We start from the raw sequence: 16252 nt of genomic DNA on the forward strand, positions 1-16252 counted from the left end.
CTTCAGCTTTTTAAGGAAAGACAGTAAATAGAGATGGAATGCATTAATGAATTTGAAAAATACATTCTCTTCCCTCCAGCAAATGTGAATTTTGGTAGAGTTGTGTCCACTCTCATCATTAATTAGATTGGATCAGTGTACATAGTACTTAGTGATGTGCTGGGCATTCACCAGTTTCAGAAACTTCCCGTTAAACCGGAATATTTTGCCAGTCCATAACCCCTTTAGCACTATTACATTCCACTACCACATCAGCACATTCATTTATTGTGATTTCAAGGCATATATAGCTTCCGTATTTGTATTTTTAATAGATTTTGTGCTTGTGTGATTATGGGCGGCCATTCCAGTCTCACCCTGGAAGCTTTTGTTGTTGTTGTTGTAACTGCAATACAGCAAATATAGTATTAAACACAATCAAACCAACCGTGTATATTGGTATCCTTTGCTAATGTAATGGGGCTACAGTATATGTATTCTATCCGATAGCAATGCTAAGATTGCTTCAGCCCTTTCATAAACTAGCCACAGGACAAAAAAGATAGGAGGAGGAGCAGCCTGCAGGGGCTGTAACTTCTAATCCCTGTGAATCAAATTACAAATACATCGCTTATGAATTATCCTGCTATTCTGGCCCCTTTGTGCTACTCAGTCAGTGCAAAGGGGTTGGATTCTGGCCACAGTCTGGCAATAGGGTATTTCCTTGGGACAAGAGAACTCCCTGCTGATGTGTAACTGGCAGAGGCATCCCATTTCCTGGCTCTGCTGTGCTACACTTGTTCTCCATTAAATAGGATCCTTTGGAAAGTGGAGCAGAGCAACCTCCAAATATGGGTGAAGAGAGCAAATGGGTGGCTGAATTTTCAGGTGTTGCCTTCCAAAATGCAGGTAATCTAGTGTGAAGTGTTGTCACATTTTCTCTCCTTTAAAATATTCCCCCTGTTGCTGAGATGTGGAGGAGAAATGTGATAATAAAAAGCTTGAGAGAATCCATTTGGAGGAAAATCAAAGCCCAATTATATATAAGATGACTGAGACTGGGAGCGGCCTGTGCTTATTTGCTACACGCAGATCTTTATTATGACAATTGATGTTAGTGAGCGGTGGGTTTTGGCTGCCTCCTAGTGGCTGAAGAATTTTTTTTTTTGTTAACGTCAGCATTAATCCTGAAGTTTCACAAAACAGGACTCAACTCTGTTTCCACAGCAAAAGTCCCATTGACTTTAGTGGAAGGGGAATCTAGCTCACAAAATGTTCAGGGCAGATATCAGACAGAGTCATTTAGAAATCGACTAAGCTATCTCAGTGCATTTAGTTAATGACTTTAGATATTGATTCGAAACAGCATGCAGTCTCTGAATGTGATATTTTAATACATAAACCATCGCTAGCTGTTTGGCTTTGGTTTTGATAATGTTTCAAGACAAAAGTGGGACTCCCATAGGATAAATGATTACCTAAAATACAACACATTGTGTCTGTTGTACATTTATCTATTATATCTACATAATGCTTTGGGCCTCATCCCCAGTTATTTTAAATGGTGTTACTGTTGATTTACCCAGTGTATGTGAGAAGAGAATCAGGGCCAGTATCTGTTTTGGGTTGGGAAGAGAGAATGCAGTTAATCTGTTATTTCATCACTTTGTCATTTCTAGACATTCCAAAGCCGCTTTTCAAGTCTCAGCACCCTGTGTTATAGTCATTAAGGTAAAAAGGCCAAATGACCCAAAGAATGCATGACTTGTTTTGTATAAAGGAATGCTATGTGTTAATTTCCAAACTAGGAAATAGACTAAAACAACCCTCATTTCAGTTTGGATATGACTGGATAAAATGACTATAATTTAGGCCCGACAGTAAAGTACAGTATAATGAGGAACTATGGGAAAATGTGTATGTGATGTTTAGAAGCAGAGATGAGTCAGAGTTGGAATGGCTGCTTCTTTCAGGTTTCTCCCTCTCCCATCAGTCAGACACTAAGGCCTGGTCTACACTAGGCGTTTAAATCGGTTTTAGGAGCGTAAAACCGATTTAACGCCGAAACCGTCCACACTAGCAGGCACCTTATATCGATTTTAATGGCTCTTTAAACCGGTTTCTGTACTCCTCCCTAACGAGAGGAGTAACGCTAGTATCGGTATTAACATATCGGATTAGGGTTAGTGTGGACGCTGATCGACGGTATTGGCCTCCGGGAGCTATCCCACAGTGCACCAGTGACCGCTCTGGACCGCAATCTGAACTCGGATGCAGTGGTCAGGTAAACAGGAAAAGCCCCGCGAACTTTTGAATATTTCCTGTTTGCCCAGCGTGGAGCTCCGATCAGCACGGGTGGCGATGCAGTCCGAAATCAAAATAAAAAAAAGAGCTCCCGCATGGACCATGCGGATGTGATCGCTGTAAGGGCAGGCAAATCCGTTCTATCCGTTCTATCAGCGCTCCGTTAGAATCCTTTTTTAAAAATCTCCAGACAGACGCCATAGCAGGGACTCAGCGCACTGCAGCGTGACAAGCGTAACGGAAAGCCAAAGAATCAAATGGATGCGCATGGACTGGAGGACTGAAGCTATCCCACAGTTCCTGCAGCCTCCTAAAATTATTTGCATTCTTGGCTGAGCTCCAAATGCTTCTAGGGTCAAACACAGTGCCCGCGGTCAGGGCATAGCTTGGCAATCTACTCACCCACCCCCACCCACCCCAGAAGCGAAAGGTAAAACAATCCTCTGACTCTTTTACATGTCACCCTATCTTTACTGAATGCTGCAGATAGACGCGATAGTGCAGCACTCAACACCAACATCCTTGCTCCCCCCCCCCGTCATGGGCGGCTGATGGTACAAAAAGATGGAAATCCATCCTCATCATCAGCATAAGCTGATCGTACAAAATGATGGAAATCTATCCTCATGATCAGCTTCAGCTGATGGGACAAAAGGACTGGTAACCGTCCTCGTCATCAGCCTATTGGCCCTAATTTTTTCTGGTGGATGGATGGTGCAATATGGCTGGTAACCATCCTCATCATAGCAACAGGGGGCTGAGCTCCATCAGCCCCCACCCTTCATGTGTAAAGAAAAGATTCAGTTGCCCCTGGACTAGCAGTGGGATGCTGGGCTTCTCTCCTACACACTGCTTAATGTCCTGTCTGGACTATCATAGCAGCTGGAGGCTGCCTTCCACTCATTTCTCACTAACAAGTCAGTGTGTCTTATTCCTGCATTCTTTATTAATTCATCACACAAGTGGGGGGACAATGCTACGGTAGCCAAGAAAGGCTGGGGGAAGAACGGAATCAACAGGTGGGGTTGTTACAGGAGCACCCCCTGTGAATAGCATACAGATAATTTCTGCGGGCTCTGACACAGAGCAGGTGGTTCTCTAGCACACTTGCCTATATTAGGCAGCACTGATTCTATTTTTAGATACCAAAAAGGAGGGATTGACTCAGGGAGTCATTCCCAATTTTTGCTTTTGCGCCCCTGGCTGATCGGCCAGGGGCACTTATGACAGCAGCCAATGGTACAAAACGATGGAAGGTACAATATGGCTAGTAACCACTCTTTTTGCGCCCTGGCTGATTGACCAGGGGCACTAGCAGCAAATGGTACAAAAGGACTGGTAGCCATGATCATCCTCAGTTCCAATTTATGGAAGGGTTTGGATGGTGCAATATGGCTAGTAACCATCTCTGCTGTCATGCAAAAGCAAAAGCATGCTTCTGTGTAGCGCTGCTGAATCGCCTCTGTGAGCGGCATCTAGTACACATACGGTGAGAGTCACAAACGGCAAAACAAGCTCCATGATTGCCATGCTATGGCATCTGCCAGGGCAATCCAGGGAAAAAAGGCGCGAAATGCTTGTCTGCCGTTGCTTTCCCAGACGAAGGAGTGACTGACGACATTTACCCAGAACCACCCGCGACAATGGTTTTTGCCCCATCAGGCACTGGGATCTCAACCCGGAAGTTCCAAGGGGCGGGGGAGGCTGCGGGAACTATGGGATAGCTAGGGAATAGCTACCCACAGTGCAACGCTCCAGAAATCGACGCTAGCCTCGGACCATGGACGCACACCACCGATTTAATGTGTTTAGTGTGGCCGCGCGCACTCGATTTTATAAAATCTGTTTTACAAAACCGGTTTATGCAAATTCGGAATAGTCCTGTAGTGTAGACGTACCTTTGGGTGATAACAAATCTTTTCTGCTAGGTTGGTGGTATTTGGAGCAGATTAACAATTTTTCTGTTAGGCTGTATGTTACATGGCCCGTTATCTCCACATATAGTACTGCTGCCACAAGATGAAGGACAAATATGAGACTAGAAGAGGGTGAACAGAGAACAAGATTAAATTGTGCTGTGGACTTTTTCTTTTCAGCAAACCTGCAGAAGTACAGAGTAACAGGCCTGGTGTTTCAGCTTACATTTTCCAGAAAGTTAGCTATGTGTGTGTGTGTCAGAGAGAGAGAATAGAGTGTGAGTGAGACAGAGAAACTCCTGCATGTGCTGGTCACAATCTGGCCCTACTCTGGTATGCCAAAGCAATTGCTATGTGGTTTATTTGAAGTTATTACAGTATGCTGATTTCGGGTTCAGTGACTTAGAAATTTCATTTATCCTAACTGCTTCTCATTTGAACTAGGCCACCAGTTCTAATGGTGACCCATTAAGGAAGATGTGGTCCATATGCCAGACATCTGGGGAAAAAAGCTCAATATGTCAGAGCATTATGTCATGCACACAGGGGAGAAGTGAAAAGAATGTGATCCAGAGTACACTTTACAGCTTAGAAAATGGTTTACACTGTGTCATAACTGGACTGTACAGGACACATTAGCAATGTGTTTACTTCACAGCGACAACATTTCCTTCTGAACATTTGCATCAACAGTTGGAGTCATTTTGCCAGCCTACGTGATAACCCAATTAAAAACACTGGTTGATCTGTGCATAAATCAGGATTTCAGTTTCTGTTAGCAAGGTACAAAAGTCAATGCTGGTGGGTAGAACTTAATGATACATCTGTTCCATTTCTCCTTGCTTTGACAATGATAAAATGACTTGAGTAAGGGCACAAACTTTAAATCCCCAAGTTTCTCACATATATTGTTTTGTGTTTCTCTCTCTACATCTGGCTTTAATTTTAACAGAAATGCAGAGAACAGTTTGACTGAAATTGCACCATGATTTGTGCTGCTAATTTTTACCTTCATGCAATAATAATAATAATAAATAATTAATTTATAAGATCTCTGCATACAAGGCTGTATGCTAGTGGCTGAATTCAGTTTTACTTTTATATTTTTCCTTCTCTCTTAGTTCAGTCGCTTTGTCTCCTTTTTCCCATGTGAAACTGGAGAGACAAAAAGTTTTGAACTTCAAATATATATATTTCTTCTTATACATGTACAATATTAATGACATGTATAAAATAGGAATCAATGTTTTTCATTGTTATACCTTTTTGCTTACAGTTAAATGTTATTGACTGTTATAGATACATAGGGTGGAAACCTGGCTCCCTTTAAGACAGTGGCAAAACTCCTGTTGAAGTCAATGGGGTCAGAATTTCACCCATAGTTTTGTAAATGTACTCATCACTTTACAAAATAAACAGGACAAGGAGGTCCTTGTCCCAGCGAGACTATGAATTCATAGAGACAAAAGCATAATACAGGCAACAAATTGGTCACAGGAGGGCATGAGGATTCTAATGCTGTAGAGATCAGTGTAGGAAAGAGTTTCAAGAGTAGGATTAAGGAAGGAGTAGGTTTAAGGAGAGGGAAGGCTTTGGTGGATGGGAAGCATGGGACTGTTCTAAGTATTAGGAGGAAGGATGCAAGGAGCTGTGAAACTGAGAGTTGAAAAAGATTTTTTTTTTCTGATAGCCTCCATAATAGGCATTGTGTACAGTTACAAAAGGAAGCATGCTCACTGCCTCATTGAATTTACACTGTAAAACAGATAACAGAGTAGTGGAATGGGAACACTGAACAAGTAGGATGGTCAGTTGGCGATCGGTCACTTAGTGATAATATAAAGTTGTAATATTTATATGATCTATGGATAATCCCACATTACATCATTGCTGCTGCTTGGAGCCATCACAATAGAGGTGGGTCCAGGGAGGATAAAATATTAAAGAAAGAATAGTCAGTGGTATCAAAAGTAGCCTCAGGGAGGATTGGGATGGAGCAGAAGCCCTGACAGATGGCCAAGACAGGTTATTAAACCTTGGTGAGAGTAGTTTCAGTGGAGTGGAGAAGGAGGAAACTAGTCTGGATGGGATCCAGATGGATCTTAAGAAGAACAACTCACTGTAAATGGCACATTGGATGAGTTTAAAAGTGAAAAGAAAAAGGAGATAGGCCAGTAATTGGAGTGGTGTATAAGGTTAAAAGGTAGATGTGTGTAACATGAAGGAAATATGTGTACATGTCATAGAGATAAAGTGGATGAAGTAATATCTTTTGAAGTTGGCCCAGTAAAAGATATTGCCTCACCCACCTTGTCTCTCTAATATCCTAGGACCAACATGGTTACAACTACACTGCATACACCTGTTATGACATTTTATTTTTATGAAATGTCATAGCAGGTATATGCATTTCCCTCACAATGCATGTCATAGCATGTATATGTAAACTGTGCATGGGTAATACAATTTTTTTCTTTGTGTTTAATTTCTAGTTATACATATAAATAGTTATAATCTATTATTTTTATCTACTATGAAAGTCTTAGATTTTCCTGTATACTTTTAACATTTTTCTACATATTTTGCCCCCATTCATTTCTTGTGTTTTAAAGGCCTGATTCATCCTGGCACCCAAGCTGAGCTTGGCACTAGAGCTGATTGGAGAAGGGCAAATATGGATTTATACCACTTTCATAGCTCCTCACTCTGAGGTTTTGCCCCCTCAGTGAAGTTCCAGCTGTCTCAGTGGCAACCTTAACTTGAATCTGGTCGCCTGTGGCCCCAGCAGCAGGGAATAGCCGCAGCATATTGTTACACTGGCTCCTCTCTTTAGTAATCCTTCGAATAATCCCCCTACGCTATTAAGTGCAATTCCCCAGTGATGGTTACAGAAGTTTTACAGCCCTTTTATGCCAACAGATTGACATTGAAAGGTTAAGGCAGCTGTGAGTTGAGCCCATAAACTATAGTTGATTTGTGCAGTCCATGATGACTTTTCCTAACCAAGAAATAAAGTGGTAAAATAGCAAAATGTTACCAATACAGGACTCAATAAAGAATTAAAGGAAGGTAATATAAGTAATGCCAATCAACACAGCTCTGTGGAAAATAGATCCTGTCAAACTAACTTGATATTTTTAATGATGACATTACAAGTTTGGTTGATAAAGGTAATAGTGCTGATTTAATATATGTAAAAAGTGACAGAGTCCTGTGGAACCTTATAGACTAACAGAAGTATTGGAGCATGAGCTTTCATGGGTGAATACCCACTTCATCAGAATACCTACTTTGTTGCGTCTGACAAAGTGGGTATTCACCCACGAAAGCTTATGCTCCAATACTTCTGTTAGTCTATAAGGTGCCACAGGACTCTTTGTCGCTTTTTACAGATCCAGACTAACACGGCTACCCCTTTGATACTTAATAAACATAGACTTCTGTAGGTCATTTGACTTGGTACTGCATGACATTTTGATTAAAAAAACTAGAAAGATATGCAATTAACATGCCATTAAGTATATTGGCTAACTGATAGATCTCAAAATGTAATTGTCAACAGGGAACAATCATCAAATGGCTGTGTTCCTAGTGGGGTCCCTTGGGTATCCGTTCTTGATCCTACTCTATTTAAAATTTTTATTAATGACCTGGAAGAAAACAAAATCATGTTTGCAGGTGACACAAAAATTGGGGGTAAATGGTAAATAATGAAGAAGACAAGTTAGTACTATACAGAGTGGTCTGGATCTCTTAGTAAGCTGGGTGCAAACAAACAATATGCATTTTAATATGGCTAAATGTAAATGAATAGATCTAGGAACAAAGAACATAGGCCACACTTACAGAATGGGTACTCCATCCTGGGAAACAGTGACTGAAAAAGATTATGGATCATGGTGGATAATCAGCTGAACATGAACTCCAAGTTTGACACTGTGGCCAAAAGGGCTACTGCAGTCCTTGAATGCACAGACAGGAATCTTAAGTAGGAGTATTACCCCTGTGTGTGACTGCTGCTGGAATACTGTGTCCAGTTCTAGTTGTCCACAATTCAAGAAGGATGTTGATAAATTGGAGAGGTATCAGAGAAGAGCCACAAGAATGATTAAAGGATTAGAAAACAAGCCTTACTGTGATAGACTCAAGGAGCTTAACCTATTTATCTTAACAAAGAGAATATTAAAAGGTAACTTTATTTCAATCTGTAAGTACGTACATGGGGAACAAATATTTAACAATTGTTTCTTCAGAGACAAGGTATGGCATGATCCAATGGCTAGTAGCTGAAGCTAAACAAATTCAGACTGGAAATAAGGTGTAATTTTTTAACAGTGATAGTAATTAATCTTTGGAACAACTTACCAAGAGTCATGGTGGCATCTCCATTACTGATAATTATTAAATCAAAATTTTCAAAAAGATATACTCTAAGAATTATTTGGGGGAAGTTCTATGTCCTCTGTTATACAGGCGGTCAGAGTAGATGATCACCAATGATCCCTTCTGGCCTTGACATTTATGAATCAAAGAGGTTAAAGAGTTAGCATTTTAAAGTCCCAAGGACTGGTTTCTACTCCACTGTTGAGCTGTTGTCTTCATCTCTCATGTGCTTTTTGGACCCATAACATACTGTTCCCAGTTAACACACTCCTCCTGTGGTTTAGCAGTTTGCAAGTGCCTAAAAAGTGTTTTTTGTTCTTTCCTAGAAGAGGATGCTGAAGAAATAGCCTGCACTCAAAATGATCAGATGTATCTGAACAGGGATATCTGGAAGCCCACACCATGCCAGATTTGTGTCTGTGACAATGGAGCCATTCTCTGTGACGAGATTCAGTGTCAGGATGTGTTAGAATGTGAGAACCCTCAGATTCCCCCGGGAGAATGCTGTCCTGTGTGCCCCAACACGGCACGTGTTGATTTTGAAGGCAATATTGGTAAGGCTACTTTAGATTCCTTATTTTACATGAAGCCTGACATTTTGAACAATGTAATCTCTGATATGGTAGTTTGAGATGAGCAAAGGAGATAGTGTTCAGATGCAGATTTGCCCAGGGTTTGGCATTTGGATGTGATGCAAAAGTAAGGCTAAAGTTCAGGTTCAGCAAACTCTCACAAGCAAACTTGTGAGATCAGCTATTCTCACGAGATTTCCACAGTCTTAGACTCGAATCTCAATAGAATGGTTACTCCAGTGAGATTTTTGCTGTCTTGAGTTGTATCTGAGCTGGGTCTGAAAGAGAGTTCCTTTCTGGCTGCAGTTCTTACACACACCCAATACTGTTGAGGTCACTTCATAACCAGAGGTTTGATCTTAATCCCCCTTTTGGAATCTTGATGAGGTTTGGATTTCAGGTTCTTGTTCGGATCCATCTTTATAAAAACATATCAATTTGATAGTTACATTCCATACACACCTCCTATTTTTCCTACTAAAATTGTATATGTGTAAATATAAAAATTGTTTAATACAATTAAAGAAATTTCACAGTGTGAAAGCATGTAATGTACAAATAAATCCAGATGAAGAAACCTGACTCTTCTGTGAAAGCCAAACTAAACCTCTTATGAGATATAAAAAAGGTTTACTTCATCTTTTAATTTTTAATATTTTTCATTTCGTTTTTTTTTTGCTCATTTGAATATTCTTCTTCTGTACGGGCCCAGAAACAGAAAATACAAGTAATTTTACATTAAAGACTGTTTTTGTCACATTTCCAGTTCAGTTTTTTCAAACCCATGAGATTAAGATAAAATTTTGAAAAAAACAATGGAGTAGCTTTCTGAACAAAAATCTCTAAACTTTTCATTCTATACACCTTAACATTGTGTATTATGTTATTTGAACCATATAATCATCTACAGGTATTTGAAAAAGGGAAATAATTACTCCTGGTTATGTTAGTGTAAATAATGTGGAGTAACGATAAACGGAACATAGGAGGGAGTTGTATCATTAAGCAATAAGACAAGACATGGCATGCATTAATAAGCAGATGGTGCATACTTGCTGTGCATTAGGAGGCATTAGGCCATGGATGAGTGTCTTCAAGGAAGAAGAGCATTATGGATACATTCTGGAATGTGTTGATGCTATTAAAGATATTAATAAATATCCCTCCTAAAGATTTTTGTTATGAGCTTCACATCAGAGCTGTGAACTCACTGCCAGTGGGGACTGTACATGAGTATTGCAAGTACTTGACAAAAAAACTCAAAGATCATTCAATTGTCTGTAGCTTTTGAAAAAAAAAATCAGTGTCAAATACCATGATATCGGGTGGGATTTTCAAAAGTGCTGCTCTGTCTGTTCCCAGTGAAGTTGACGGGGATTTCACCATTTACTTGAGTCGGAGCAGAGGTAAGCCCACGTTGAGCGCTATTGAAAATCCCACCATAGTGTTAAGCATTCTTAAAGAGTCCTGGAGCCAGATGTATTCACTTACGGAAAGGGGGAAATTAGTGTAGATATACAGTGGGACACCATTAAAATGTCATTTGCTATTCTGGGGTAATTGTATTAAACATGCTATTTCCTATTCTGTCCAACACTCGATGAGGCCGGGCATCTAGGGAACTCTTCCACACCTTATTGATCCCCATTCAGGAAGGTGGGGCATGTTTACCTCTGGGCACTTCTCAAGCTGCCCATTGACAAACTGACTATTTCCTATGCCTCCATGTTGCACCATTCTGGCTGTACAGACATCCATTCACTCCTTAGAATGTTTTGCCTCTCTCAGTAAACTAATTTGTTTCCTTTTTTGCTCCTTTTATAGGTAGAGGAAGGAAGGTAAGTTTTACTTTTTATCGTTTTAAGTGTATTAAAGCCCTAAAAAGGCTCCAGTCCTTTACTTGCGGCACTTAGATAATTTAAATTATACAGTAAAATATCACAAACACTGCTCATCTCACTCTGGCTAGTGGATATATCAACATGTCCCAGCAGACATCATAAAATAGTTAACCTCCTACAGCTGGGAGGTTAATAATGAAACCTCTTTGTTCTCACCGAACCTTCTTCCTAATGCCTAGGGAGATTGCAGTCTATCTCGTAGGTTACCAAATCCTGGGGTGGAAGGGCCCACAACCTAGGTTCCCTTATGGAGAGCACCCTCCCAGAAACCTCCTCTCTTTTATCAAGGAAGTTCCAGCTGTAGTACCTCAGCTGGCTTCATCTCTAGCAGCATCACACATGGATAAAAGGGGTCCAGACTATTTAAGACTTTATGCTGGGATTTTGTAAGGGAGTTAGGTGCCCAACGCCTCCTGATCCCCTTAGGTCCCTGAAAATCCCAGCTTCAGCACCTTGTATTCCACACACAAACTAATTTGTAGTTGGTTCATATCCTGGAGCGCTGGTGTAATGAGTCCCAACATGGAGACCTGTTTAATAAGCAGGGTATTATAACAGCTTCATACTACCTAAATAATACTATTAAGAATTCTGTGTGTGTTACATTTGCGGTTATATTTAATTAATTCATGAAGTTGACCATGGATCAATTAGATCTTTGCATTGATCACTAGAGATTGCATACAAGAGTCAACATGCAAACACTCTTTAGCTCTATTTCAGTTATGCACTTATTTGATCACTATGTGTCATGAATACATATTTAAAAAATATAAAAATCTTTCCAGCATCCCTTCCACTTTCACTACTGTAATAGTTCAGCTGATACAACAGAGCTCAGCTAACAGCATTTCTTTATTCACCACTATATCTCATCAGAGAAAGAACAAAGCAAAATTGAAACTGAGGTACTCAATTCCCACAGGGTTAGCAACCCTTATCTGATTTCACATGAGTGTACACAGTGGAGATGGTCCTGAAGAGGAAAAAATAGCTCATTTTATATCTTTACAGCCTTCCAAAGTTCAAGAGTGTTTGGATCTGGAGGTTAATTTTGACCCACTGTTGACCAGCCTGAGTGGTATGTTACTATAGATACAGTAGAAGGCATTCTCTCCTGGTAAGATACTTTTGTCCTCTGTTGGTGTGAGAATGTCTGTAACATACCACATTGTGTGAGGATAAGCAGGGAGAAAATGTGTTGTAGTGAGATCTCTTAGAAAAAATGCAAATTTAAATACTTACCTCCAATAAATAACCTATTAAGAGGGGAGCTAGCCTCAAATAAGTATTTAACATTCATTTATATTTTTAAAGTGTTAGGTTGTAGATATTCAGTAACTCTAAACATTCACTTCTAAGTAAATGCAGTAGCAGTATTAGCGGATAATATCTTTATACCTTCCTCTGTGGAACTAAATTGAATGTACTTAGATTGTTATTTGGTAAACCAGGCAAGGAAGTTTAATGTCACAGTGTGCATCATATGTCAGTAATAACGTTGGAGAAGGCAGTTAAAGTTCATAAATACTGTTATTCATTAATAGTCTGCTATCTGAGCTATTTTTGTTACTGTACCCTGCAGGGACAAAAAGGAGAGCCTGGAGTGGTGCCAATTGTAAGTTAATTTCTTCTTCGTTTATCAGTGCTTTTTGGAAGTATACATGTCTCATGCTGTAATTTAGGAGATTTAAGAAAATTAATCACCCATATAACAGAATTGTAGCATTTATCCAATGAAAATATGTAAATTATTTAACACCAGCAACTACCACAACAAGATTTTTAATAGTTGCATTTAGTTGTGAGGAATAAAATTAAGTCTATGGAGAATTTATTCCTAAAATATAACCAACAGGAGTTTTTGATTGCTAATATTTCATATGTGCCATTGAAACCTGTCAATTGTAATTTTGAAAAAAAAATTCTGCAGAATTAAACCTTTACATAGTGAGTTTCTTCTTCATAGTTGGAATCTGTGCGTAGTGTAATGGGCAATAGGTTAATATTAGAAGGGTCTAGAACTCGCAAGTAGAGCTGGTAAACAAAATCAGCAGTTTCTTAATTGAAAACTACTTGTTTTTGACATTTTTTATTTTTTAAAAATGCTCAAAATTCAGAATTCAAAATATTTTTAAAATAATTGTGTGACAGTTGCAACTTTCTGTCAGTTATTTATTTTTCTCCTCCTCACCCCCCACAGGAAAACTATGGGGAAAGGTAAAAACATTAGAGAGAGTGCGAATAATTCAGTTTCTCTCACATTTACTTTTTCCTCCTGGAAAAAGTTGACAATACGATTTTTTGTAAAAAGAGAAAAAGTGGTGGAAAAACACTTTTAAAAACTTTTTCTAGTGGAAAAGTGAAAAAAAAGTTAAAAAGAGAGAGACTAACACCCTCACTTTTTAAAATCTTTATTCACACTTTTCTAGAAGAAAAAAGTCAGCATAAAATTATCATCATACTTCCAAAGTCCTTGTTATGTACTGAAAAGGTACTGAAATTTAAAAGGGGTTACAAAATCCTAAAAGTTGTCAGGTAGCTTAATTTACTGTACAAATCTTCATCGTTCAGTGAGCAGTTTTCCTTACGGTAGCCATGACAAATGCATTCCTAGTGTTTTATGAAAGTTTTAGCACATGTCTTCTCTTTGTTTAGGTTACAGGAATACGAGGCCGCCCAGGACCATCAGTAAGTAGTGTCTGAGCTTCTGTTCTTCTGATTATATTATTTCCAGTCTCTTCAATTTCCATTTTTTTACTGTGAAAATGACTGTAATGCCTGATGGGTGAGGCAGGCTAGGGGGAAGTCCAGAGCACTAGTCAAGTGTGTGCAGGTTGTTGGGCAGCCAGGAGGTTCACTGGTATCAGAGGCAGTGGTCTGAGTTCGCTCAGGGGTTGGTAGCCGGGAGAGCCAATCCATGGGGCTGGGTCAGTGGCTGTGGAGGCAAGGTCAGGTGATGTGGCAAGGCAAGATAGTCAAGTCATTGCTCCTGGGGGACTTCTGCGCCACTGCGCATGCGCATATTTAATGAGCCCTGCAGATTTCTATTTTTCTGCGCAGAAAAAAGCTTCTGCCAAAATGTTGCTGCAGTTCCACCTTTTCCGCACCAGACGGCGCTGTGGTGCAAGAACAGCAAGCGGCTCTCAATAGAAAATAACTTCTGCAGTTCCCCCGTTTCCCCTCCAGAGGGCGATGTGGTGATAGCTCCCCCAGGGCGGGTGCGGGGGTGGGAAGCGAGAGCTGCCTTGGCAGCACTTGTCAGGCCAGGTCAGGAGACAGGGTCTGGGGGAGGACAGGCTGGGGCAGGGGCTGAATGGGACTGGAGGCACAGGGACAGGTGCGGGGGGGGCGGGGTGAGGGCACAGAGACACATGGGGATGGGGAGGGGTGCAGGGGAAGGGGGAGGGGTACAGGGACACATAGGGATGGGGGCTGGGGGAGGGGTGCAGAGCTACATAGGGACAGGGGAGTGGCTGGGTAAGGGCACAGACACAGGTGGGGACAGGGGCAAATATGCCTGACTGAATGGGAGAGGCTAGGGGGTCAGCCAGGGTCTGCATGGGGGAGTCTCCCTAACAATCCCTCCCTACCACCCCTCAAAATCTGTTCCATACTTTTCCCATCCATACCCAAGAACCGTCCAAGTTCACACCCAGGCTCCTTCCCAGCAATTTCTTCCCTCTCCCTCAGCTACTCAATTACCCTGACACCCCCCCCCCCAAGCCTTTGCATTGCTTCTGAGGGGTGCAAGAAATACGGTTCTGCATTGTAGTTTAAATGAATTATTACTCAGAGTTCTGTATTAATATGCCTAGTAAGGAATCTTATTTGTCAAAAAACATTTCCTGAATCTTTTTTGTTGTTTGTATTGTTACTGCCATACTTGCTGACAGGTATTTTGAAATAAATGTCCAAAAATAATTGAAACTGATGTGATTATATTGTGTTATTTTGACAATTAAAATTTTGCAGAATTTTAAAATATTTTGTCCATAATTTTTAATTTTTTGGCTCAGAATTCCTCCGGGAGTAATGACAGTCATGCAAATCAGCAAGGCAAGGCGTCTAGGCAGCAACCAGCAGGCAATGGCCTGTTGCTCAGGCAGCTTCCCCTTCCTGCTGGGGTTGTTATATAGTCCAGGTACTCAATGAGAGTGCTGTCTGTCCAGCCAATCAGGGGCCTTGAGCATGGCTACTGTCTATCTGTCGGCCTTTAGCACTAAGGCTGTTGGTCAGGGGTAGCAATTCAGTGCAGTGTTGTGGTGCAGTGGCTAAAGATGCTGCTTAGGGATCTAGCATGCCTGGGTTCAATATCAGCATCCTGACAGTAACTATTAACTGACTGTAAGCTCTTAGGGCAAGGATTTTCTTTCTGATCTGTGTTTGTACCGCACCTTTCCAAATGGGGTCCTGGTGCATGACTGGGAATCTTATGCACTACAATAATACAAATAATAAATATTAATTCATAAATAATAATAAAGGGGAAAACCTTGTCTGAGCTTCCATGGTTGTGGAGGGTCCTGCCTTCAATGTAGCTGCTATGGCTCCACTAAGCAGGGAAGAAGCAGGACTGGGGACCCTGTGCTGGTGTTTAAACCCATTAGTATGCTGCAGAGAACAGCTCATTGAAGGCTAATTGAGATACAGCATGCAGAGGTGGGTGGAGAAGGGAGAGAAATGGGGCAGAGTCTTGTGGGTCCAACAACCAGTGAACCTCCTGGTACTGTATGTTGGAAGCTGTAATAGAAGCCACATATTGTCTCTGCTACAAGTATGTGACCTGGTGGGGATGGAAGGTTGCATTTTTCACCCTCCTATGCAGGAATTGGTACAGGGCAGGGGTAGGATATGCTCATCCATGAAAGCCATAAATACTGAAAGAGGGGTGTGAGAGGGCACTAAACTTCAGGGGCCATATTGTCCTTCTGTTAGGTAGCCTACAACAGTGGTTTTCCACCTGTGGTCCATGGACCTCTGAGGGTCTGCAGACTATGTCTTAGATTTCCAAAGGAGTCCATACCTCCATTTGAAATTTTGTAGGAGTCTACAAGTGAAAAAAAGGTAGAAAACAACTAGCCTATAACAATAAGATGTAAGAAGCAGCTCACAAGGGAATGAGTTACATACAGCCAGGAATTCTGGTATACTGCCCCGAGGTCCAATGAACGTGGCAGCAGGAGTTATGAAGCCA

At 40.9% G+C, this 16252-nt stretch overlaps 1 protein-coding gene across 5 annotated transcripts in view; it reads left to right on the forward strand.

The window, feature by feature from the left end:
• Positions 1 to 16252, forward strand: part of COL5A2 (collagen type V alpha 2 chain) — a 186685-nt gene that overhangs the window by 89937 nt on the left and 80496 nt on the right. For 4 of the 5 annotated variants that reach the window (XM_039495576.1, XM_039495573.1, XM_039495577.1 and 1 more), the window contains exons 2-5: positions 8909 to 9136; positions 10979 to 10992; positions 12641 to 12673; positions 13714 to 13746. In XM_039495576.1, the coding sequence (XP_039351510.1) occupies positions 8950 to 9136; positions 10979 to 10992; positions 12641 to 12673; positions 13714 to 13746 (267 nt within the window). In that variant the 5' untranslated portion in view covers positions 8909 to 8949. The remainder of the gene's footprint in view (positions 1 to 8908; positions 9137 to 10978; positions 10993 to 12640; positions 12674 to 13713; positions 13747 to 16252) is intronic. The other variant, XM_039495574.1, reaches the window with a different exon arrangement.

The sequence above is a fragment of the Mauremys reevesii genome, linkage group 11, assembly GCF_016161935.1.
Source record: "Mauremys reevesii isolate NIE-2019 linkage group 11, ASM1616193v1, whole genome shotgun sequence".
NCBI lineage: Eukaryota > Metazoa > Chordata > Testudines > Geoemydidae > Mauremys > Mauremys reevesii.